At 42.2% G+C, this 24,382-nt stretch overlaps 1 protein-coding gene across 2 annotated transcripts in view; it reads right to left on the bottom strand.

Moving 5' to 3' along the window:
- Positions 1-24,382, bottom strand: part of BICD2 (BICD cargo adaptor 2) — a 92,674-nt gene that overhangs the window by 26,078 nt on the left and 42,214 nt on the right. For both annotated transcript variants that reach the window (XM_064454262.1, XM_064454263.1), the window contains exon 2: positions 22,997-23,209. In XM_064454262.1, coding sequence (XP_064310332.1) covers positions 22,997-23,209 — 213 coding nt within the window. The remainder of the gene's footprint in view (positions 1-22,996; positions 23,210-24,382) is intronic.

Raw genomic sequence — 24,382 nt, 5'->3', positions numbered from 1 at the left:
CCCTCCCCTCAGCCCCTAGAATTATGAAAGAGCTTAAAGAAAGACTTTAAAAAAAAAATAAATCACCATTATCATTTTGGGATAGACAAGAAGTAAAAATCAATATATTGGTGAAGCATGATATTTAGATCTTTTGTGAATATACACAGACACTTAAATAAATTGAGCTAGGACACATCCAGCTATGTGAATGGCTCCCTGTAACTTAGTTCTATTTTCTTCCAATGTTATTTTCCTTCAAGCCACATCTTTAAATACAAAAGTGAAAAATATGTTCTGAAACATTAGCAGAAATATCTTCAGAGTTAGGCAAATAGGCAATATGTTGCCTATAAGTTGCCTATGAAAATAGTATCCAGATATCTTAGCAGACGTACCTGTGAAGTGACAGGATGGTTTTCCAAACAGTTTTAATTCACCTCAAAACAAATACGAGTTTGTGAAAGAGGCAGCCTGTCAATTCAGCTAGTTAGGTTATGGTATCTTATATCTGTCTTCATTTATCCAGCAGCCTAGCCAAGAAAGCTTCATCCTCTGGTATACAGACTCAGACTCCCTTAGTGTTCTCCACTTCTGGTTAGTAACAAGAACATCAGCAATGAATAAAACGTGGTGTCTGTATGTTAGGGAGCGTTTGGATTGTCTAGAGCTTAATGATGGTGATGATAGGGTTGAGTGTTTATGGGTAAGAACAGGGGGAATGCCAGTAAGAAAGATGTCATGGTTGGAGTCTGTTACAGACCACCCAATCAGCATGAAGAGGCAGATGAATTATTCTATAAGCGGCTGGGATAAGTCTCACAATTGCTAGCCCGTGTTCTCACGGGGGACTCCAACTTACCAGATATCTGCTGAAAATACAATACAGCAGAGAGGAAACAGTCTAGGAGGGTCCTGGGGTGTGTGGAAGGTAACTCCCTGACACAGCTGGTAAGTGGGCCGGCTAGGGAAGGCACCTGCTGGACCTGTTGTTCACGAACAGAAAAGGATTTGTGGGTGATGTGATGGATGTCATCTTCGGCATAGCAACCATGAAATGACAGCCTTTTTGATTCTCGGAGAAGTAAAGAGTGAGTCAGCAGAACTGCCGCCATGGACTTCCGAAGGGCAGACTTTGGCCCGTTTAGGAGACTGGTTGACCAAGTCCCTTGGGAGACAGCCCTGAAGGGCAAAGGAGTCTGGGAAGGTTGGACATTCTTCAAGAAGGAAGTCTTAAAGGCACAAGAACAGGCTGTCCCCACGTGCCAAAAGATGAAGCAGCAGGGACGAAGACCAGCCTGGCTGAACAGAGCACTCTGACTGGAACTCAATAAAAAAAGGAGAGCTTACCGCCTTTGGAAGAAGGGGCAGGCTGCTCAGGAGGACTATAAAGGTGTAGCAAGGTAATACAGGGAGAAAATTTAAGTGCCAAAGCCCAACTGGAGCTTAATCTGGCTACTGCCATAAAAGGCAATAAAAAATACTTCTATAAATACACTAGCAGCAAAAGGAGGGCTAAGGAGACTCTCCAGCCTTTATTAGATGCAGGGGGAAGCATAGTGACAAAGGCTGAGGAAAAGGCTCAGGTACTTAAAGCCTTCTTTGCCTCAGCCTTTAATACTAAGACCAGTTGTCCTCTGTGTACCCAGCCCCCTAAGCTGGAAGACAGGGTGTAAGGGACTAGAAACTTTTTTCAACATTATTGTCGGGCAAGTTTAACTACCAAAGCCTGATCACTACGGCAACTGAGTGGGACAGTTTAATCACTAAGGCAGACCCGACAGGAACGTGTGTCCCATTATCTCGGAGTACACGTCCTCTGCACGTGCACTCAGGCCCAGGGTCGACTGACAACGTATGGGGGGGTCTCGGACCCTCTAGAACTTTCAAGCACCCCCTAGTGACAGTACCGGGTATGCGCCCCACCACCAAGGGGTATGCAGAACAGTTATTGACTATGCAAGAGAGGAACCATATAAAAGAGGAAACCAGCAGAGACGACGAGGAGCGTTCTGGAACAACCGCCCCCTCCACCGGCTTCAAAAATACATCGGATCGCCTGAACTGCCACAGATCGTGGTGATAGCTATTGCAATGCTCTTATGCTTGCTCCCTCCTTCCCTCTCTCTCTCATTCCCTTTTCACCTTTACTCTCCTTCTTTGATTTTCTTTTGTGTACCTATTTTTGGCAAAATAAAGTAACTTGGCACTTGACTCTGTTTTGAGTCATAATTCTGTTTCCAAGATGTAAAAGGAACCTAGTCACAATAACACATCAGAGTTAATCAGGAGTTAAGCCCAGCCGCCCCCAACCTCCCAGAATTTTCTGAGGTTGGTTGGAAATGAAGGGGGTTTAACCTCTGCCAAAATGTTCAACCCAACAGTGCATCATGACACAGGGACAGGGAGCAGAATGCAGCCCCCATAATCCACGGGGAAATGCTTAAAAGACACCTAACAATAAGCAAGCTGTGCTGCAGGGTTGTGCTGCTGTGATGCTCTGGAAGGACAAATCCTGCTCCCTGTTCTTGACTCTGTCAACTCAACCTCTTATAAAAAGGCAATCTAGACTTATTTTGGGTATTAATTGGGCACTCACCAAAGAAAGCATAAACCATCATTTTAACAAAATCAAAACCAGATCAAGGGCTGGACCCTTTCCCTGGAGTGTGCACAAATCTTCACTGTTGCATCTCCTCTTGGAAGATGAGTTTGGTGACTGGGGGGTGTGTGGTGGGGGTGTGGGCTGGCATGACAGGAAGCGATGTATTGTTTTGAAAAGCCTCATGGCGCAGCTAGAGCTCAGTTTGGCCACAGTTGCTAGAGATAACAGAAACTGTTTTTGCAAATATGTTAACAACAAAAAGAGGGCCAAGGAGAATCTCCATCCTTTGTTGGATGCAGGGAAGAAATTTGCCACCAAGGATGAGGAAAAGGCTGAGGTACTTAATGCCTTCTTTGCCTCAGTCTTCAATAGTCAGACCAGTTATCCCCAGGGTGTTCAGCCCCCTGAGCTGGAAGGCAGGGATGGAGATCAGAACAAACCCCCCCATAATGCAGGAGGAGTCAGTTTACGACCTGCTGCGCCACCTGGAAGCTCACAAGTCTATGGCGCCGGATGGGATCCACCCGAGAGTACTGAGGGAGCTGGTGGAGGAGCTTGCCCAGCCACTCTCCATCAGTTATCAACCATCCTGGTTAACAAGGGAGGTCCCAGATGACAGAAGGAGGATCCAGGGAGATACAGGCCAGTCAGCCTGACCTTGGTACCGGGGAAGGTTATGGAGTGGTTCATCCTGAGTGAGCTCACAAGGCATGTGCAGGACAACCAGGGGATCAGGCCCAGTCAGCACGGCTTTGTGAAAGGCAGGTCCTGCCTGACCAACCTGATCTTATTCTATGACCAGGTGACCTGCCTAGTGGATGAGGGAAAGGCTGTGGATGATGTCTACCTGGACTTCAGCAAAGCCTTTGACACTGTCCCCCACAGCATCCTCCTAGAGAAGCTGGCTGCTCATGGCTTGGATGGGTATACTCTTTGCTGGGTAAAAAACTGGCTGGATGGCTGAGGCCAGAAAGTTGTGGTGAATGGAGCTAAATCTAGCTGGCGTCCAGTCATGAGTGGTGTTCCCCAGGGCTCAGTGTCAGGGCCAGTCTTGTTTAATATATGTGTCAATGATCTGGATGAGGTGATCAAGTGCACCCTCAGGAATTTTGCAGATGACGCAAAATTGGGTGGGAGTGTCGATCTGCTCCAGGGTAGGAAGGCTCTGCTTGGACATTAGGAAAAACTTCTTCACTGAAAGAAGAACATTGGAATAGGCTGCCCAGAGAGGTGGTTGAGTGACCATTCCTGGAGGTGTTTAAAAGGTATTTGGATATGGTGCTTAGGGACATTGTTTAGTGGTGAACTAGCAGTGTTAGGTTTACAATTGGACTCAATGATCTTAAAGGTCTTTTCCAACCTATATGATTCTCTGTAATTCTGTATCTTAGTCGTCTTGCAAATGTGCAGCAGGTATACACAGAAGTAATACAATAGGTATCAACAGACACCTACAGAAAGCTAACAGATAAAGGAAATGTTTGTGGCAGGAGCATATGCCAAGACTTGAATCTGGCACATTCTGAACACAGAATCACCTGCAACTGTTAAGAGCAATAAATTTAAATTATACTCCCTCCCATGTCAGGGAGAAATTAGACTATATAAACATGTCCACTTATTTTTAGCAATGAAGAGAAGAGCATTACTTGCCAGCACACTGAGAGGCTAAAATAATCATTATTTGCTGAAACTAGACACGACAGGTACAACAATGCAAATGAAAAGTTGTTACATCCTATATTCCATGCCTGAGCAAGTGTTGGCTCTGTCTTTACACAAACCCAGGGCCACAGGAAAGATGGGCTGCAGGTAGCTGAGGCTACAGGCTGACATGAATTCACATTGTAGCAAGTTCTCCTTAACAACTACAATCAAGACCTCTTTGCCTTTGGTAGAAAGAGCCGGATAATCCAAACTGTTTAATAATTAGGATTCCAAAAGGCTCTTGTGTCAAACTGTCATTTCATACAGATTAGGAGATCTTATCTGTAATTTTCCCCACTCTCAAGTTAAGTGAAGTGTAATGGATGATCTCCCACAAAGCTACTGGTGAGCTTCTCTCCCCACCATTCAGGTTGCTTTGCTCCTCTTCCTCCCTGGATGATCTAATCTTTGCAGAGGTCAATGCCTGGAGAAATCATTGGTCTTTTTTGGAGAAAGAATGGTTTCTGTCCAGTCCTGCCCATTTAATTCAGAACAGTAAGAGCTCATTATTAAATATGAAAGTATTGTCATGCTCTGTCTAGCACAAGAAGAATAATTGTATTTCAATGTGTACAGGAAGGCCAGATTTAAAAATGGCTCCCTTGTTTCCTGACTGGGTAAGGAAGATATAAGCTAGACTTATTGGCTGTTTACCAAGCTGTACATTCAGTTTGCTCTAAGCATTTTCTTGTCAAATAAATGTGCATGCTTGCAAGCCGCAAGGTTAAATTAGGTGCCATGCTATCTCATAGAGTTGACCAAATGGCAGGTTTTTTTCTGCACGGAGGAGAAGCTATTACATCCTTCCTTGATCAGATTTTTCTAGTACCCATACACAAAGTGGTGTGAATGTATTTTAAGACAGACAGACATATATTGCACACGTTCCCACAGATGGTGTTTTACAATTCCTCAAGTCTGTAGAAAAGGTGAGCTGACCTACAGATGAGTTTGAACCTTTCTGTGACTCTTGTTGCTTCAGAGGCTTAGCAGCTTCTTCCTTCCTGCTCTACCCTGAGCAACCCCTAAGCACAGGGGAGAAGAGGGAGCTGGAACACAAGGACATGCTTGGCTAGGCTCTCAGCTATATGAAAAGTCACACCTCCACCCCAAGCAAATCATATAGCACTTCAAAATATCATTACCACTGTGTGGAGAATTGGTGGCCATAAAATCGCTTTGAGTGTTCATCTACTTGACAAAACCCCTCAAATTCTCAACCTAGAAAATATTCCCACTACACAGAAGCCTCCCACCCATCCTGCCCAAGAAAAGACTGTGATCTCAAAGTGATCTGGCCTGATCTAAAGGCCATAGACCACCCTGCTCCTGCTGCTAAAGAGCTTGTCTTCAGCATTTTCATCCTCTCAGCATTGTCTCTGAAGAGTTACGCAAGAGGCCCCTTCAAGCAGCACCTATGCTAGAACAGCATGGATTTCCTCAGGACCAGTTTGAATCTGCCCTTACCTGCATCTCAAAACCACAACTACTGTCCTTCATCACTGGCAAAAGCCTGCTCCTCAGCACCTACTTTTCTAGTACACCCCAGCATATAAAGTTACATATAATTTGACTCTGAGAATTAAACTAATTGAGGGGGAAAAAATATCTCAGGTAGCTGACTCCCTCCTTTGTTTTGGGCACTGCACAGTGTGACCAGAGTTCTGATGCCAGGTCACCAACCAGAGGCTGATCTTGCAAGCGAAGCTGTGTCACTAGCAGTTTCTGATACCCTGAACTCCATCAGCTCATGAGGTCATGGGTCAGTTTGAGTTCCCTGCTGTAGTAAACATGCTCACACCTAATTTTACATGTAATTATCATCACCAGGAATCAAAACTTAGTTTGCCCAAATGTATTAGTAATTCTAGGATCAGATTTAACGCTTCATGCAATAAAGAGTCTTAGATATGATCATGCTCTCTTGTGTTCTTCATGGGAAGGATTCACAAAAAAGGATGCATGCAGACTCTTTGGAAGAAATACAGTGCAGTCAAAAGGATGGCAACTCATATATTCTGTTTCTGTGGAGAAAAGAAAATCAGAATCATTTAGGTTGGAAAAGACCCTTAAGATCAAGTCCAACCATTAAGAACTCAAATATGGTCAAAATATGGACCACAAAGCTTTTCTATCCACAAAAAGAAAATTTCAAGTCAATCACTATACATCAACACAACTAACAAGTTACATTATTTAGGTACCAAAGATGACCAGTTGCAAGTTGTGTGTGAAATTCACAGCTGCCCATCTGATTTTAATTACATTTCCTTTGTATACATCAGGACTGGGGTCCTGTGGCAAAGTATCACATAACTGTGTAATTAAGGGCTGGGATACAAAATACTCCTAGAACAGAGTCAAATGAAGATTGCATAAGAAACCAAAAATAATCTTCCCCTAATTCTCAAGTTACAGGCTTTTTTTTTTTTTTTGTATTACAGATATAAAATAAAACATTAATATTTGGGAGAAAGAAAAGATTAAAAGTTTCATTAGATCCAATGTTTTACTATATATGAACAAGTTTTGGAAACCTGTACTTTCACTACTTCAATAAAGATCACCTGTGTGACAAGGCTGTTTGCAGTCCCTGGCAATGGCCAAAGGCTTTTTGGGGTGGAGAGGGAGACCAGCAGCCACACATGGCCAGCAACACCACCTGACAATGGCCTTCTCTCTCTAATCTTCCTCAGATGCAGGAGCTACAAGAGCTTCTTGTTTTTACCATTTTGCCCACTCTGTTCTTAGAGTAGAAAAACTATGAAATAGTATTAAAACATTTGTTTATTTATGGAAAAGAGAAATGCCATGGTGGCCTGGCTCTGCTTACTCATTCACAGGAGAAACTGCCTCCAGTGACACCTGCACGTATGTTATCCTGTGCACACACGTACTGGTGCAGCATTAGATGCTCCTTTTCTATGAGGAAATCTTTACAAATAAAACACCTGTAGGTACCATGGCTCAGGCAACCTCAAGTTGGGAAGAGAAGCAGTTCTATTTCCCATACAATCCCTGTATAAAATTGAGGCTACATCACAACACACACATATATCCCACACACTGATTGCCAGGAAATAAAAACAAGTCTGGTGAGCACCAGGCTCAGCTATACCTATAGCTGTTTTATATATATATGGAAACATATATATACACATATATATAAACTACCACCCCAAACTTGTGTTTATGACATTTGTTCAGCATTCAACTATTTCCATTGACATACAACAGTCACCGAGTTACTCAAATGTAACTATCATAGCTGTTACACTTTGATTCCATGAGAATGTGTGTATGAGCCACAGACATCCCTCTCCAGCCCTACACAACAGAAATGGACCATCTTTTGGATAGAAATCTTTGGTTTTTCTAATTGTATCTAGCACCTGTGTCCTCTTCTCCATGTTAAATTACTAAGAAAACAGTTCTCTTATAAGTGAAAGGAAAATATGCATGCAAAGGAAAAAAGCATGCTCTCATAAGTGTTTTACAACACAGACACATTCAAAAGAAATACTGCAAAAGGCAGACTGCACAACCGGTAAAGAAAGTCACTGTCTGTGTTAGTCAGACTGTATTTTTGAAAATTTATAGCAAGTGTTTTTGGTGTCTTGTTCACACAAGCCCACTGGAGAAAAATAAAGCAGATATTATGCTGAATGGTAGTTCAGACTCTTCTCCACTCTTTTGTTGCAAGTCATGCCGTGACATGGTCTATCTGATGAAATGCTGCTGGACTTTCTGAGCCTTGGTGTGAATGCAGGCAGAGGTAAATAGAAATAGGGAAGGAAAGAGGAAGGTGGAGCACTGTGGTCACTCAGAAGCAGAAGAAAGTGTTTTGTCTGTGTGTTTTCAAATGCAAAGTCAAGCTTTAATCACATTTCATACAGAAAGAATTACTGAGCCAAAAACACCCTGAGAGAGATGACTCATATCCCAGTCAGTCTCCCTTCCCAGGTGCCTCTCCGAAATATTTCACTGTGGGAATTGAATAGGGAACCAAAAAGAAAACCCAAACCAAACCCCAAAGAACCGCAGCAGTAGCAACCACAATCAAAAGCCCACCAATCCAGCAATTGTCCCTAGCACTCTCACAGAAACCTGACCTACACTCAGATGCAACTGCAAGCAGCTCCTAGCACAGCTTAGCAGCATGATAAGAGCCTCCCAAATGCAGCAGTGGGAACACCTGTGTTAGCACCTGTCATGGTTTTAGCTGGGATAGAGTTAATTTTCTTCACTCTAGCTGGTATAGTGCTGTGCTTTGAAATTAGCGTGGAAAAAAAAACCTGTTGAGATAACACACAGATGTTTAGGCTGTTGCTGGGTAGCGCTTGTACTAGTCAAGGACATTTCTAGCTTCCCATGCTCTGCTGGGTGCACAAGAAGCCGGGAGGGGAGGGGGCACAGCTAGGATTGCGGATTCAAACTGGCCAAAGGTATATTCCATATCATGTAACGTCGTGCCCAGTACGTTACCTGGGAGGGGCTGGCCGGGGGAGGGAGGCAGCAATCGCGGCTCGGGGATGGGCAGCGTCGGTCAGTGGGTGGTGAGCGGTTGTATCGTTTATGTTTCTGTGGGTTTTTTTTCCTGTTTTCCCTTTCCCTTCCTTTTCCCTGTTTTCCCTTTCCCTTCCTTTTCCCTTTTATTATATTAACATTATTGTCATTATTATCATAATCATTTATCATTATCGTTTTATTGTAATCATTAAACTGTGCTTATCTCAACCCACAAGTTCTTTTGCTCGTCCGATTCTCTTCCCCATCCCACAGGGGTGGGGGAGGGAGTGAGCGAGCGGCTGCGTGGTGTTCAGTTGCCAGCTGAGGCTGAACCACGACAGCACCTTGGGTTGCTCTGCAAGTAATGCTAAAAGAGCTTAGTAAAAAAAGTTCCTCACCTCACCCCTTTCAAGGTTTTCCTACACCTGGACCAGGTGTATGCCCAAATGGGCATACATTTGGAGGCAGAGCCACTGAGCAAATCTGATCTAGATTCTCTTTCCTAGCAGAAGTTGAGGTCTTACTTTTTATTTTTTGGACTAGGAGACAAGACCTGAAGAGCTGTAGTTCACATGAGACATGCCCAGTGCTGCCAAGCACAGTCAGGTTGATAATTGACAAATATCCTGCAGGGAACAAAAATCAGAGATGGCACGGAAGAAGAGGTGGAATATGCACAAGTAAACAATTTATTCTCCTGCAGAAAGGGTGGAAAAAAGCATACTAGCTACTTATCATAACTTCTACATAATGCTCCCAATAGCTCTGGAGCATTAATGGAAGACATGCAGCTATACTGAAACTTTGGTAGCAAATTTACACAATTGCCAGGTATTTGTTCAGGTTTGGTTTTTTTTTTCCTGTCCTCTCATCATCCAAACATCTAACCCATGACAAAGCATCTTATTATGGATACATATGTCCATGATTAATGCTGGGGCGCCGCCCTACTCATGTACCCAGCTCAAGATTTATTTGCAAACTATTAAATGGTCAGAGATCTGGGCTTGTCCTCCTGCAGTGCTGGGGCGTCCAGTGGGCTGCACCTGAGTTCTAGCCGAGCATGGGAGTCTGGATGAAAAACACTGACGCAAACTTAATGACAGTGTTATGAATGGCACTGTGTAACATTATTATTACAGTCTCCCCCTTCCTGCACTGAATTGCTTGCTAAGAGCAGTTAAACTCCAGCTGCTTTTCAAATCTCAAATCTAAATGCTTGGCAGCTTTCCATGTCCTTCACTGCCACAAAGAAAACATTTAACCCTTTCAAGGCCTGCCAAGAATCTTTTAGGTAGCTGTTATTTTTTACTTCCAGAAGGGCTGGTGGAGCCAAGCCCAGCTCTAAGAAGGATCACTGCCACCCAAAGCATCCCTAAGCAGCCACCTGCAGACAAGGGTGATGCTCAACAGCAGCCTTGCTCACCTCGCCACTGCACCCAGCGAAAACTGCCTGCCTACAGCCTCAGATAGCAGGTTTTGAAGGGTTTTCTGTGTGCTGTGTTTGTATTTTCAGATGCTAATGAAACAAGCTTGAGGTTTTTCAACAAACTTCCCTCAAGCTGAAAGGAGAAGAAGAGAACTCAGTAACTGAGACAACAGCCTTCTGCATTCAAGGGCGTGTCTGTCATTCCCCCAAGTTTGGGAGGGCACAGGCATGTTGCTCCTTGGGGATAGCTGAACTCAAGCTCTGACGGCAGTAATTCTCCCTATGGATTTAAACTAGCAAGGGACTGGAAAGATGAAGGACGCTTCCAGGAAAACAAAATAAACAATAAACCAGCTAGACTTATGGAAGAAGCACAAAGAGCCTTTGTTGCCTCTGCTGTGGTTTTGTCTACAGCCCACACTTAGAAGAATAAAGTAGTACCAAAAATGTATTTCGATTAGTAGCTCTAAGTCACATTTAATTAAAAAAAAAATACTGTGACATCAAACGTAGTTTGATATTTCAGACTGAGACTGCTTATTAAAAGCTAATAATAAAAATCAGTCATCCCCTAGTATCTGCACTCCTTAACAGAAAACAGCAATAAAACCTACAGGTGAGATATTGCTCTGCCTGGAGAAGCTGTGGTAACTCTAAGGAATTACAGACCAAAGCAAACTTTGGAACAGTAATTTGCTGAAATTGATTTCAGGTCCTTGAAAGTTCTCAGGGTTTCATTTCCCAACTGAAGCATATGAACCAGGCTTCTCTAATGCATCAGGTGTCTTAGAGTGTCAAACACATGCAATCCACTGCAATAATTTGGTAGCAAACTCAAAACAGAACAATTTCCCTATGTAGAAATTGGCCTACATCTCTGGTTTCATGTAGACACTCCTCCTCTCAAGAGCAACCATGCTGCTGGAATATGGCTCGCAATATATCCACAACAGCCCTTGTCAGAACAGGGACTGTTTTTGGTGAGGTGCCAATTTGCTGTCTGCTGGACCTACACGTTGCAATTCTCCCAGCAAGCTGGCCCAACTCTGGCCCCAAATGGGTGCCAAAAGGGCCACTGGGCTGCAGGTGAGCCTGCTGTGCCCGTGTGCCCCATGCCCCAACCCCTGCCAAGCCAGGAAAGTCTTGTAGAGCAGTTGCTGCCAATGCTCCCAGGTACAAAACAGCCTTGGGGCAGAAGCAGTGACAAGCTGGCCACCCTGGTGGGAAAGTGGCGGGGAATGCCTTCTAACACCATCGGACCTTTCCTTGCCATCACGGCAGATGGAGTCCTGAACAGTCTTGCTTGTTCCTAACCAAGCTAGAACGAGTCTAATGTTTTAGTATTTCCATAAACCACTTTTTCTAGCCCACTGATAACTCTAAATGCACTTCTCCCTGGTCAAGTTTTTGTTGGTGTTGTTACTTTTGGTCTGACTGTAACATCCTTCTGTTAACCAGAAAACTCCCACTTCAATATTAGAGAAGTACTCCTCTATGCTGTGCTGTTTTGCACCTGCAGTTCAAAACTTCTTCTGTTATGTCCCTTTGCAAATCTGTGCTAAGATTGCATCATCAGGAATGTCCACAAACCACATATTTTCAACGATCAAAAGTACAAGTTTCTCTTGTTAATTAAAGCCTGCCCTCTGTTACAAGGTCTATTTCTTACTCTAATATTAAAGGCCTATTTTGAAGTTTCCATTAACTGTTTCCAGGGGTGAGTGTCTTTCTTGGGCAGATTTAACACTAGCATACTGCAGCAGCAGGTCAGGAGCAAGATTATGTAACTTCAGCACTAGATATCACAAATCTGTCAGACTTAAAAGAATTTACAATTAAAATCATACTGACAAAATGTTGAAGTTAGTACAGCTATCAAAGATTAGAAGTCTCCTACTGACTTAATTTGACTGTAACTAATTTTTATGTAAAGCATGAGATGAAAGCTTTGGCTAAATTTATACTCCCATCATTAGTGGCCTATTTTCACAAGGTGCCACACCTCCTGCATGTGGAAAGTGCTCAGTCCTACTGAGATACAAATAATCTCACAATCACTGGTTTAGACCTCCAACACTACTTCAAACAATTTTAATAAACTAAATCCCAAGTGAGTTGTCTAAATTAATGATACCTATGATACCACTTTATAAATATCAGATGTATATGAAAGATTTTGCTTACATTTAGATTATGGAGGTGGTACTTCTTTATAAAGAATGCCATGGAATAAAGGAAAATGCTGTAATATTAAACAATATCATATGGAAGCCTTACGGAGGCTGGATTAAAAAAATAAAAGAAAAGATATTTTCTCATTACAGGCATAGTATTCCTTCTGGAGTACAGCAGAGGTGAAGATGATGCCTGGCAGCTCTGAAGGACAAGAGGTACATGGTACAAGTCACGAAGTGACACTCATCCCCGGTCCAACTCACAGGTCCACCTGCCAGGTCCACCCATGTGTTTGGAAGTTGCAGCCTTCCCTCTGCTGCCTGGGGTGATCAGAAACACTCGAGCACTCATCAGCTGCAGGAAACCACATAACTGATGGATGCAGTAAGCTCTGTACTGTGATTCTGGATAAAAAACATCTTAACTCTTCTTCTTCCTGAGCAGGATCTGCTAACAGCACAGTCCTACCAGTCTTCACTCACATAAACAGCCAACTTCAGCCAGGGTCTTCATCTGTTTGGCTGCGGGAACAGCTCCTAACACCAGTGTAGTCAGGCTCTGACATGGTTCATGCTGCGAATCAGTATCACACAGCATTCCCAATTCAAACTTGTTTTCTAAGCTAGCAGCAACATTTTCTAGTAACACTTCACACACAACACACTGACTTGCACATGGACTGCATGAATTGCAAGTTTCTCTAGTACAAAGTTTTTTAAATTAACTTGCATTAAACTAGAGGGAGAACCTCTGGTGAGAGAAAAGGATCAAGCGAAGAGGGACAGGAAGTAAGAACAGAGTAGAGGGAGATCAGTATGGGCCTAACCCCAGCTGCTGCCATATCACAGCCTGCGTTTGTTTTTCAAAGATGAACTGTAGGTCACAACAGGAGCTGGACCCAAGCAGCTTGGATTTTCTTTTAGCAGCCTTGTTTACCACTTAGCAGGACAGACTTAACTTTCTGATGACTCAATACAATTACTTCATATGTATTTTGACTAAATGATGAAATCCCCTTTTCACAGTTGTACTTCAGACTGTGTTACATCCAGCTTGTATTCTACAGAAATAAACAGATATGGGGACACAGCAATTGGACCTTTGTCAAACAATGACTAAATGCTGTTTCCAGAGATTTCCTTTGTCTCTTGACTCTTATCGTACAGCTACAAGAGGCTTTGAAAAGCCAAAAAACGCCACAGGGTCAGTTGTTCTGAAAGTATTTATATCACAGCAGCCTCTTCTTTGCAGGACATGCTTTAGGGATGAAGCAGCAAACTTCTGCTCACCGAATACAGTACTGTAACCAGGGTGATGGAATTAACCAATCATAGATGTTGCTGTACTCCTTATACAGTCCTATCCAACTGGAAATTAAGTCTGGGGACATGGAGTATATAAATCAGTGTATTCTTTGAGCTGTATTTTAGTCCCTAGGCAATCATTAATGCAAACAAAACAACAGACAATGTGTTTCTGTCAGAAAAGGATGACAAAATGTGGTTTAGTGTAGTGGACTGAGAAAACTGGCCAGGACTGCCAAGATTAAGAACCAAGTAGGTAAAAGGTAATTCCGGCAGGGGGAGATCACGACCACTGACTCATGGACGACCTACTCAGGTAATACCACCTACTCAAAAGAAAACAATGGGAAAGGACAACTGAGTCTGCGCAATAGTTTACATGTGAAGTGAGCAAGTTTGTTCCAATCACCAGAGAGAATAATATTGAATATGTATGGATAAAATGAATATGTGTATTTTTGGTCTATATAAATCACATGGGAAAGGTTTGTAAGGTATGCACGTTAGGAGGAGCAATCCCCTGTGCATCCGGCGCTGTGAATAAAAAATGCCTGCCTTTTAACACTACATTGGTCTTACGAGGCTTATTCCCAATCTCGGTGACAGTATGCTGAAGTTGTGTACCAGTAATTAGCACGATAGTCTTTTGTCCACTCACACTCAAAGTGCTTGTTCTGTGCCTGTTATAAGGCTACTGACCTATATTTTCATGAAGCAAGGGAAAAAAAAAAATCGATCTTTGGCCATATAAGAGTAACACACTGCCCTCTTTTTATTAAAAAAAAAGAATTATTTTCCTAAGAACTGTTTGATAAATCACATTAAAATTATACTGTATGAAAATCTACATGTTGGCAAAACTGGCAGCAGCAAAACAGAAAAAAGCTATGTTCATTGACCACATGCTAGTTTTGCCTCCCACAAGAGCTTTTGTCCAAGTTCCCCTGAACTTCAATGGCCAAGACATTGTGAAGATCAAATAGCTGTTAGAATCACCACCAGAACATACGCCACAATCATTAAGACACAAAAAGGGAAAGTCTCCATGCTAGGTTCTGCGTTTCAGGGCAAAATACCATGACAGTAGAAGTGGTGGCATCTAATTCTTGGAAGCAGTTGTCAGTGCCTGTGCTGGCACAACCATCTACATTGCTAGTTAGCCATAAGCTGTCCCAACAAATATCGCTCCTAGAGCTGCTGACTATTTTCATATTGGCCACAACTGTAATACCATGAACTTCTTTAGATATTCTTAAAAACCAGATCCAACACAGTTATTTATCAGGTTGAAATCAGTTGTCTTTTCAATCTCCGCAGCAATGGAAGGTCAGGATAACCCAGATAAGAAAAACCAAGAGTACCCCTCCGGCTTCCAGACCTAAGCTGCCCCATGCAGAAGCAGCTTGGATTTCATTGCATGTAATTACTCAACACCTGGTTATTCCGTTCAGTATTTCCCCTTCAGTCCTGGCTACGTCAGGAACAGGTCAGACTAGTCCCAGTCTGCCACACAGAGGACAGGCAGCTTTCACTGGGTTTCTCTTATCTGCTCAGCTTGGAGAACAGCAGACACCTCCCTCTGGGCAATGAAATGTAAAAAATAGAAGGGGTTAATGAGTTAGCTACATTCACTGATGAAATAAAGGGAGAGAATACTATGGAATGTCAGTTGAAGAAATCTGGGCCCCTTCCTTCATCTGCAGATGAAGCAGGGGGCATTTATGGGGAGCTGAGGAAGGTGTGATACATTACCACCCCAAAGTTACTTAACCTAAAGGATAAATAGGAATATCAGTAAAGTACATCAAAACTAAACTTGAAAACCAAAACATAGGGTTAAAAAAAAAGAAGAAAAAAAGAATCGGTTTTGATACAGTCACAAGGGCAGCAACAGCACAACAATATCATTTCTAATACTGCAGGCACATCCCCTGACTGGCTTTTTGTGCTTCTGCCCAAGCGATGTTTTGTTAAAAGTCATGTTCTTAAAACCTGCCATATGTGATTTGAAAATAAATCTCAGCATGCAGTTCTGAATCAGTCTATCAGCACAGAACTACTAGGTGAAACAAAGGAATTTTTTTTCCCAAGCATATTACAGTAGTGCTTTGAGGCAGAGAGTAGTGCATGTTCTTGTCTATTTTCAAAAAATGCCAATCTGACTCCAATAAATCTTTCTTGGATAGATTGCCAATGGTCACCTATTTTAATGGAAGCAATACCAAGCCCATGAAAAACAAAGCAATCTCCTGGGTTCTGCAGCCTAAAAATCACACTAACAGCAAAGTGGAAATATTCACTCAGCTGGGTGGGGGGTGGGGGGGTGGTGGTTGTGAAAAAAAATTGAAAAGAATAAACCTCGTTAATTAACAGTTTGCAAACTAACTTCAAGCCATTGTTTCACTGATTAAGAGTGTTTCCAGCTACTCTTTCAATTGTGCAATATTGATTTTACATCTGTTAAAAGATTACAGCTGCATATAAAAGAACGTCTCCATCCACTACGGATGCTAGTCACAAACTCTGTGCAGACTAAAAGTCATAATGAAGGTCACTAGGAGCTCTGACTAAAAAGAAAGACTCATCCTGCTATTACTGCAGCACTGATGGGAACCCAGCAATTTATCACAGAAAAATAAAAAGATACCCCAGCAAACATGCTACCAGGTTAATTCCCAAACAACAGAGTATTGCTGAATCTTAACTGCTAACGGAAACTTTGATAATCATATTTAGAGTTTTATAATGTCAGAATAACAAGAATTTATTTTAATATTTCTTTAAAATCTGAAAATACACAGTGTTTAAACAGTGATTTTAAGTGTCCCCATTTTCAATATTCATTTTTGGACACTGAGTTTCTATACAGCAGCCATTACAGCAAGAGAAACACTGTTAACACCTTCCCCCTGAATATATCATTGCACGACAACATTAGAGAAATCACGAGCACCTGCCTCTCCTTGAATACATACAAAGCACATCAACTGAATTTCCACAACTGGTCTTGTGTTTCAAATGGATACAAACAACACGCAGTATTTCCGTTTCGTAAAAATAATCAGCTCTCATCATTCTTAAAAAAAAAAAAAAAGGAAGCTGTCAGTATAAAAATCAACTTCAATGAAAATAAGAAGTGGGAAGAAAACAGCTGCCGTCTGCAGCCATCTGCAACGGGCTGAGCCAGCATGCAGCAGAGCACCACTATCATATTGTTATCACCACCTTTGGACTTCCTGCATTGGACAAAAGACAGTTGTTTGGCTTTTTTTGTTGTTGTTGTTAAAATAAAACAAAACTATTCACACTGTGACCCTTCTAATTCTTTCAACACAGTACAGGACAAGAAAACCAGTCTTGCACACTAAATGTGATGGGCTCAGTGCCTTCAAGAAACAAGCACATCACTGTTTTGCTTTTAGAAACGGAGCTTTACCAATTTGCAAACAGCCACTTTTATATTTGGAGCACGTTTAGCAGCTGATTTCCAGCCACACTGCTCACTTGAGACATAAGTCTTTCAGTGTATTTTAGCATTATTTAAACATGCTTCTGCATACACTGTTCAAAAAAACCAGCAATGTATCAAGGAGCATCTTCTATATGCTGCTGTGGGGTGTTACTTGAGCATTAAATGTGGGCCCAGAAGGAACCTAAAAATCCACAGGTCGTCAGCTCTGCAAGAGCCTTTGTGCTCAGTGGCTTTTCCATTAGAAGTTAAGGGTTGCCACAGGATCCTTGAACAACGAGAAATGGGGAAGAAGCATCTTTATTCCCAGAGCATTACACTGAAAGCTGTGTCACACTGCTGCCTTACTCCCAAATTCAGTGCTGACAAACACATCGATTTCTATGAGCTTTCAGGGTGAGAAAGGCAATGTGCAAATGCACATGCCTCCTGCAGCCTTTCCTATACAACATATGGGAATGGCAGTAAGTGATGTGCAATATCACTTATGATCACATCACAATGAAATTAACCAACCATGGATGTCGCTATACTCCTTGGATAGCCCTATCCAACTGGACATCAAGTCTGGAGACATGAAGTACACAATTTAGTGTATTCTTTGATCTGTATTTTAGTCATTAGTTAATCATTAATGCGAATGAAACAACAGACAATGTGTTTCTGTCAGAGACCCTCTTTTAAGGCTCAAAGCCTAACTTTTAGATCCCAAACCCTCGCTTTTAGGGTCCAAACCTATGTTTTAAGGATTAAAGCCTCATTTTTTAGGTAGCAATGATTCAGGGAATAAATGGTTGGGTGTTACTAATGCAGTCTAGTGTAGCTCAACAAGTGCTGGGGCCCTGAGCCAAAACTTAGCCAGGATAATGAGGTAACCTTAACAGGAACAGCCTGCACGATGACTAAAACTTGTTGCTTCGGGGGAGTCAGAAAGGCCTCAAGATAAGAAGTGCCTAAACAAAGTTACGATGACATTTGACCTTAAGAAAAGCAGATGTACAGAACCATAAAGATAAGGAACTGCAGAGCAAACACTAAACCAAGAACAGGCCATCCCTCAAGGATACTACATACGTAATCTCAGAACTGAGTTTGTGCGAAAGCAAGGGTTAACTAGTGGACACTGTGAGGAAGAGTACATCCTTCATCCAGAGACCCCTGACAATCACCCGGAGACACCAACAGGCATGTGCAAATGACATCTGCATAATATGAATATGTATATCTTTTATCGGAAAACTAATGAATATGTATATGGAGGATGTACTTAACTGGCACAATTAGATTGGACGGTATGCACGTTAGGAGGGACGATCCCCGTGCATGTAGGAGGGGCGATCCCCCGTGCATCCAGCCCGTAAATAAAGCCTGCCTTTTAACACTGCATTGGTGTTATGAGGTTTATTCCCGATTTTGGTGACAAACCCTGCAGCCACTCCTGTGGACCAGGCAATCACAACATGACTGAGCAGAGCAACCCTCAGAAGGTCACACTTTGCAACTTACCAGGCAAAGCAGGGAAAATGCTGTGCTTTTTACTTTTAATTTTTTAATAAATCCTTCTCTCCATGACTCACCAGCCTGCAATCTGGTTTTAGATAAGTTTATGCAAAGAACTCAGCTCTTACACAATTCTGCTTGCTTGTTTTTTTTTTTTTTCTTTCAGCAGTTTGACTGTATAACTGGTCTATCTGCTTCTGTGTCCACCTCTCCCACTCTGGCTACCCCTGGATTGCACTGGCAGTTATACAATCACTTGGGCAGCTTCGTTCAGTATACAAGGCTGAAGCATAAAGTCACCCACAAAGTCCTGATACAGAGGCTTTCTAGCAAAGTTCACCATATTCTGCAATGAAGAGTTTACTTTTTTGGTTTAGCTCCTTAAACAAAAGGAGTTCACTCCTTGCTCTTTCTCAGCATCTCACTCCAACCCTCTATTTTCTTCACACCTCTTTCTCTAGATCAACCACCCTGCTCCCGTTTCTCTGGTGACAATGAAGTGTTTCTCTCTTGGCTCATTGTGCCTCTATGGGGTCTCCAACTCTCTGTACCTCCTAGAGGCAAGGTTTCTACAAAAGCCTTTATTAACACCTTCCTTCAGTGCAACCAAAACTCTCACGCTGCCAAAACTCCATTCCTCACAGCAACCAATTCTACCACCAGCTTTCACAGCTTCTCGGCCTCCTTCACTCCAATTAATCCAAATATTACCACTACAGTCATCTTCTTTCCCCCCTTGCTCCAAGTCATATTCTCCATGAAAAATGTTCATTTTCCCCACTTTCTGCATTTGACACCATTTTAATGCCATTCACATTTCAGACCCCTTTTTCCATTCTTCACACTTCTGCTTCCAAAAGCTGCAAATCCTCCTCTGCTACTGTCCTTTCTACTTGGAAATAACACCTTGAGACATCAAGTAAATTTTTCTTCCTTTCTTCTCCAAGACTTATCATGAAAGACAATAAATCGTTTGGCACTTTCCCTTGTCTAAGCTGTTCACCTATATATGCAGCATTACAGATCAGGCACTATTCAGAATGGGGAAGGTTGTTTACACCATGCAAGTGTGTACAGAACATAAATGTTCTACAAACATATTTCTGCTATATGATTAACATTACCTAGAGTTTCTTTGATCTTTGCAATACATCCAGAAATATTACAGCAATAATGTTGAGATTTTGATATGATTTTGTTACATCAAAAATGTATCCCCCCCTTCCTCCATTTATTTAAAAAGGGAAGAAAAGAGACCTCTTGATCTGATACAGAAATACAGGTCAGACTACACAAACCATAGGACTCCAAATCTAGAAGACATTGTAATAAACTACTTGGATGCACTTCTGGCCACTTATCAGCCGTGCACAGTCTGTAATTTAGAGCACAATAAAATGTTGTTTCCACTTATTCTGTGCTAAAATAAAGCTCATGCCTTCTTTAAGCATAGATCCTGATACAGCTTTTAGGTAATACAGAACATGGAGGCTTTCCTTCCTTGGCTGCAAGGGAGATCTGTTGTGTGTTTTCCTGTATGGGTTACCACTGTGTGTTCAAGAGCGAGAAACAGAAAGCAACACAAAGGACTACTCAGCATCTTAGCTATAAATCTCAGTGGGAAAGAGAGTATAATCATAACTTTAGAATACTACTTCAATGGCGATGTTAAGGAAACCTGGAGAACTTCAGCAATCAGATTATTGTGTATTTACAGAAGAGCTGTCAGCCATCATTGCTCTGAGCATACAGGGTCACATCTAACAAACAACTTAATGGCCTAACATGGTAAAAACACTGGCTTTGAAAAATAAGCACCTGCTACCAATTAAAACAGTCAAATATTGTGAACAGGCTGTGTCCCGGGCTTCCCAGCAATGTCCCTTCCACCTCTGCTCACATATTTCAACTGCAAGGCCCAGAGAGCTGATACAAGCAGCTGAAATACTGCTATGTCCAAGGATATGGAGAGATGACTGTAAGCAATTGCGTGGCTGCACATGTAAGGCAGTCATGATCAAAGTGGCCTGATGTAATACAGTGTGTAACACGTTTCCAGTGACTGAAGACCAGCTTCTACTCGAAGCTGTTCTAATCAGAGTGCTGTCAATTTTCTGTATCCTTCAGCGAAGCAGTCAGCTACCCGCAACCAGAGACCAAGCTCTAGGTCTTCACTGAAGAATAAAGACGTCAGGGCTGGTTGGTTAGTTTTTCAGGTTTACTCTGAGAGTACGAGTAAGTTTCATAAGTCATAAACCTGGTTAAGGAAACTATTTACAGGATTTGACTGGACCACAAGGGTTGGTACAGTCATTGAGACTCTTGAAAAACAAACTTGACCAATTCCCTAATGTGACGTGAGAGAATAGGATGGAGGGATAAAACTGACAGATCTTTATGGAGGTCTACTGCTGGGTGTCCCTTTTCTCTAGGTTTAAGACAAACAAAAAAAAATGCCAGGATGAACAAGTGTGTCTGTTCAACACAGACCTGAAAATCCTAGCATTATCAACAGAAAAAAAGGAGACAGCCTCCTGTACACAGCAGGGCCAGGTAACTGCATGGTGTTCATTATCCTTCAGATTGACACACAGTTTCTTGATAAAGCCTATTAGACAAAAATGCAGAACAAGAAAGTTTCCTTAAAACAAACCTCAGAAAAATAGCTTCCATTTCATAGCCTTGGACAAATAAAATTACTCATACATTGCTAATAACTTACAGGGTTTTAAAAACATGCTATTTAATACATATTATATTGGACCATGTCATGTCAGCTATTTTTCTTCATGTACAAATGCACACACCTTAAAATATATTCCCTTTTTCAGTTTACATAAGCAGAACACCTTTTACTTTCCTGGGAAATAATCGCTCAACTTTTCAGCTTCTCTATTCTGGGCATGGCTACCTCATGACTTCACAGCCAAATCACCCTATGAAATCTGTTTTGGTGCCAGTAAAACACAGAAGAGATGAAAGAAGATTAAAAAGGAATGGCAATTAGCAATTACTCAGGAGCCATTACTCCTTCCAGTGACTGTTCCAAGACACAGGAACTGCTGAGCTAGCTAATGGCAGCAGTAAAACTCATAATTGGTAATCACCCTGTTGGCTTGTCTCAACAGGCCAAGTTAGATAATTCAACAGAAAGCATCAAAACCACTTGTGTCTGCTACAGCAACTCCAGGTGTACCAAATGTCACTCTTCTCCTTCCAAAACCAACTCATTCCTTCCGTGCAAGTGTCCTGAGAAGACATAAAATGAATGACAGCATCTTAAACACAGTCTTGTATGCGCTTCTAACCGATGCAGGTCATCATCTGGTTTCAATCCAATGCCACTGCTACTGCCAGCAGCATGTCAAAAAGAGCTGCTGCCTGATGCACTCAACTATCCTCGTTGTGCCACTACCAAGGACTGAGCAGATTTTCTTCAAGAAAGCACAGCAACAGTAAAACTCTGTATCCTATCAAATAGCTACAAAATAGCAGGTAAAACCTTCTGCAGCCAGCCCAGACAAGCAAATCTCCCTTAAAAATGAAGCAGAGATTCAGCCTCAGTTGATTTTTTTTTGTTGGGTTGTTGTTTTTTTTCCTTTTAAACTTTTTTAGTTTTGACAGGAGGAGCCCTCTGCCTGGCCAGAGGACACACAGTCAAGCATTTTCCACATCCTTCCTCTTATCCGGATCAAATCCAAAATGGTTGAAATCAAAGTAATGTTTCCTGTTCCCGCAGGCACCTTTCAAGTTACTTCTCTCGAAAGGCAATAATACAGGACTTCCAAAATACACATTATAAAGACTAGATCTGCCTAGAAACATTTTCTACAATCTTCCAACATGGTAGAGAAGAGTCACAGTAGGTTTTCTTTCATCAGAAGTCAGAAAAAATTGAAGGAATGAGTTTCCAGTATGTCTCTGTGGTACAAAACAGTATATCATATTCCATCTTCATCCTTAACACTTTCAGATTACAGCAGCATTCTTCACAGCACAGAGTCTCCCTGGACTAATATCAACATAAAACTAGTAGGTATATGAACAAGGCAGAGTCTATTTGTACTGGATCAGAACTGTTGCGGCCACAACAGGCTGGTTCAGTGGATGGGACCAGAAAACTGGATTTACTGTACTGTTGAATTACAGCTTTCGCTGGGTAACACCTTGCTGAAGTCTCAGAGACACAACCCATCTTGGCAGCTGCCAGCATTAAGCAGACATCGATCAGCTCAAGTGTCTTCCTTATTTTAGTTACACAGCACAAGAAAACATAACCACAATACCAGCTGTGGTGTGCGCTGTGCATCTTGACTCACCTCTTTCAGTTCCTGTGCAACGGAATTAAGGCGTTCATTTTCAGACTGGGTGTTGGCAAGGACATTTCTGAGCTGCTTCAGTTCTGTCTGCAACTCCATAACCTTTTTCATGTAGTACTCTTCCTTGGTAGCTGATTCCTGAATCAAGGTCTCCTCTCTGCTCTCTCCATCTGCTGCTACCTTCTTGTGGTTGGTATGGGCCTGCCCAAATGCCTAGGACAGTCAGAAAATAAATCTTTTATTAGTAAAGCCAAAATTTTGCATACATAACTTCCATTTTAAATAGCTGAAACTATTGAACCTCGTATTTTCTTTGATGCAAAACAATGCAATCTTTTCCTACACCCTCCTCTTCTGGGATCAGACATTTAAATGCCACCAAGCGGGCAACACATGGTTCTTGAAAGTAACATGCAGCACCCAAACAGTGTTTTGTGATACAGAACCTCATATAAACCTTTATGGGAGCGAACAACAAGATGACTGCAAGATGACCAGACACTTCTGCATGCGCATATTCTCTATAGTTGGGTCAGACTTACTTCTGCAAAAACTGAATCACTGAAAACAGATTTAGTATTAGCAGCCTGTTCCATTGCTTAGGCTGGGGGCACACTTACTCTTCCTGACCCAGCTATACCAAAGAAACATCATCACCCTCATCACTAGAGATTACTGCCCCCATAAACCTGCTAACTAACTAACACTGCAGCCATAAGCAAGCAAGGTTAGCAGGGCTACTCTGTAACAAGGTTAAGCTAACGTGGGGCATTCTGGCTGAAGTAGGTCAGCAGATGCTTACCCAACCAGCTCTGCTGCTTACTCTCACCTCTAGCAGCATGCCAGAGAAGGGACTTCAAGGCATGTCACAGAGATCCAACCTCTTCAGCATAGCATGCCTCTGTTTAGATGAGTCATTCTCATTTTTTACCTCCTCCTTTCTGGGTGTTTTCATTTTGCTTGAAACTCTACCAGGCGATGTTCCTAGCAGCAGTGTTCTCGAACACATGAGCAAGCAGCCCATACCAACACGCCAGCCACTGGACTGCAGTGTTTAAGAAACCCGTCAGTGGCTTTTACTAATAGATGTTGTAAAGCAGAGTTTAACATTTTAAGTAGGTATATATTTGTAACTACAGCTTGGCAGATGGACCAAAGTCAATGAGATTAATGAATGCTACCTTTTAACTGCATGTGTGTGCACTGCAATCCAACCCAAGATGTATTTGGAGCTTTCAGGTGCCACAGCATCTTTTGGGATGACAGTGTCCATACGCCAGGTTTTCATAGCCAACATTAATACCAGGCATTAAGCCAGGTCAAGGACAGATCAGCATCTCATAAAACTCCTTGTCTAGTCATGCATTACATTTTCAATTAATCATC

The sequence above is a fragment of the Phalacrocorax carbo genome, chromosome 6, assembly GCF_963921805.1.
Source record: "Phalacrocorax carbo chromosome 6, bPhaCar2.1, whole genome shotgun sequence".
Taxonomy (NCBI): Eukaryota; Metazoa; Chordata; class Aves; order Suliformes; family Phalacrocoracidae; genus Phalacrocorax; species Phalacrocorax carbo.
Note: the sequence above shows the minus strand (reverse complement) of the source record. Positions and strands in the feature narration are given on the sequence as shown.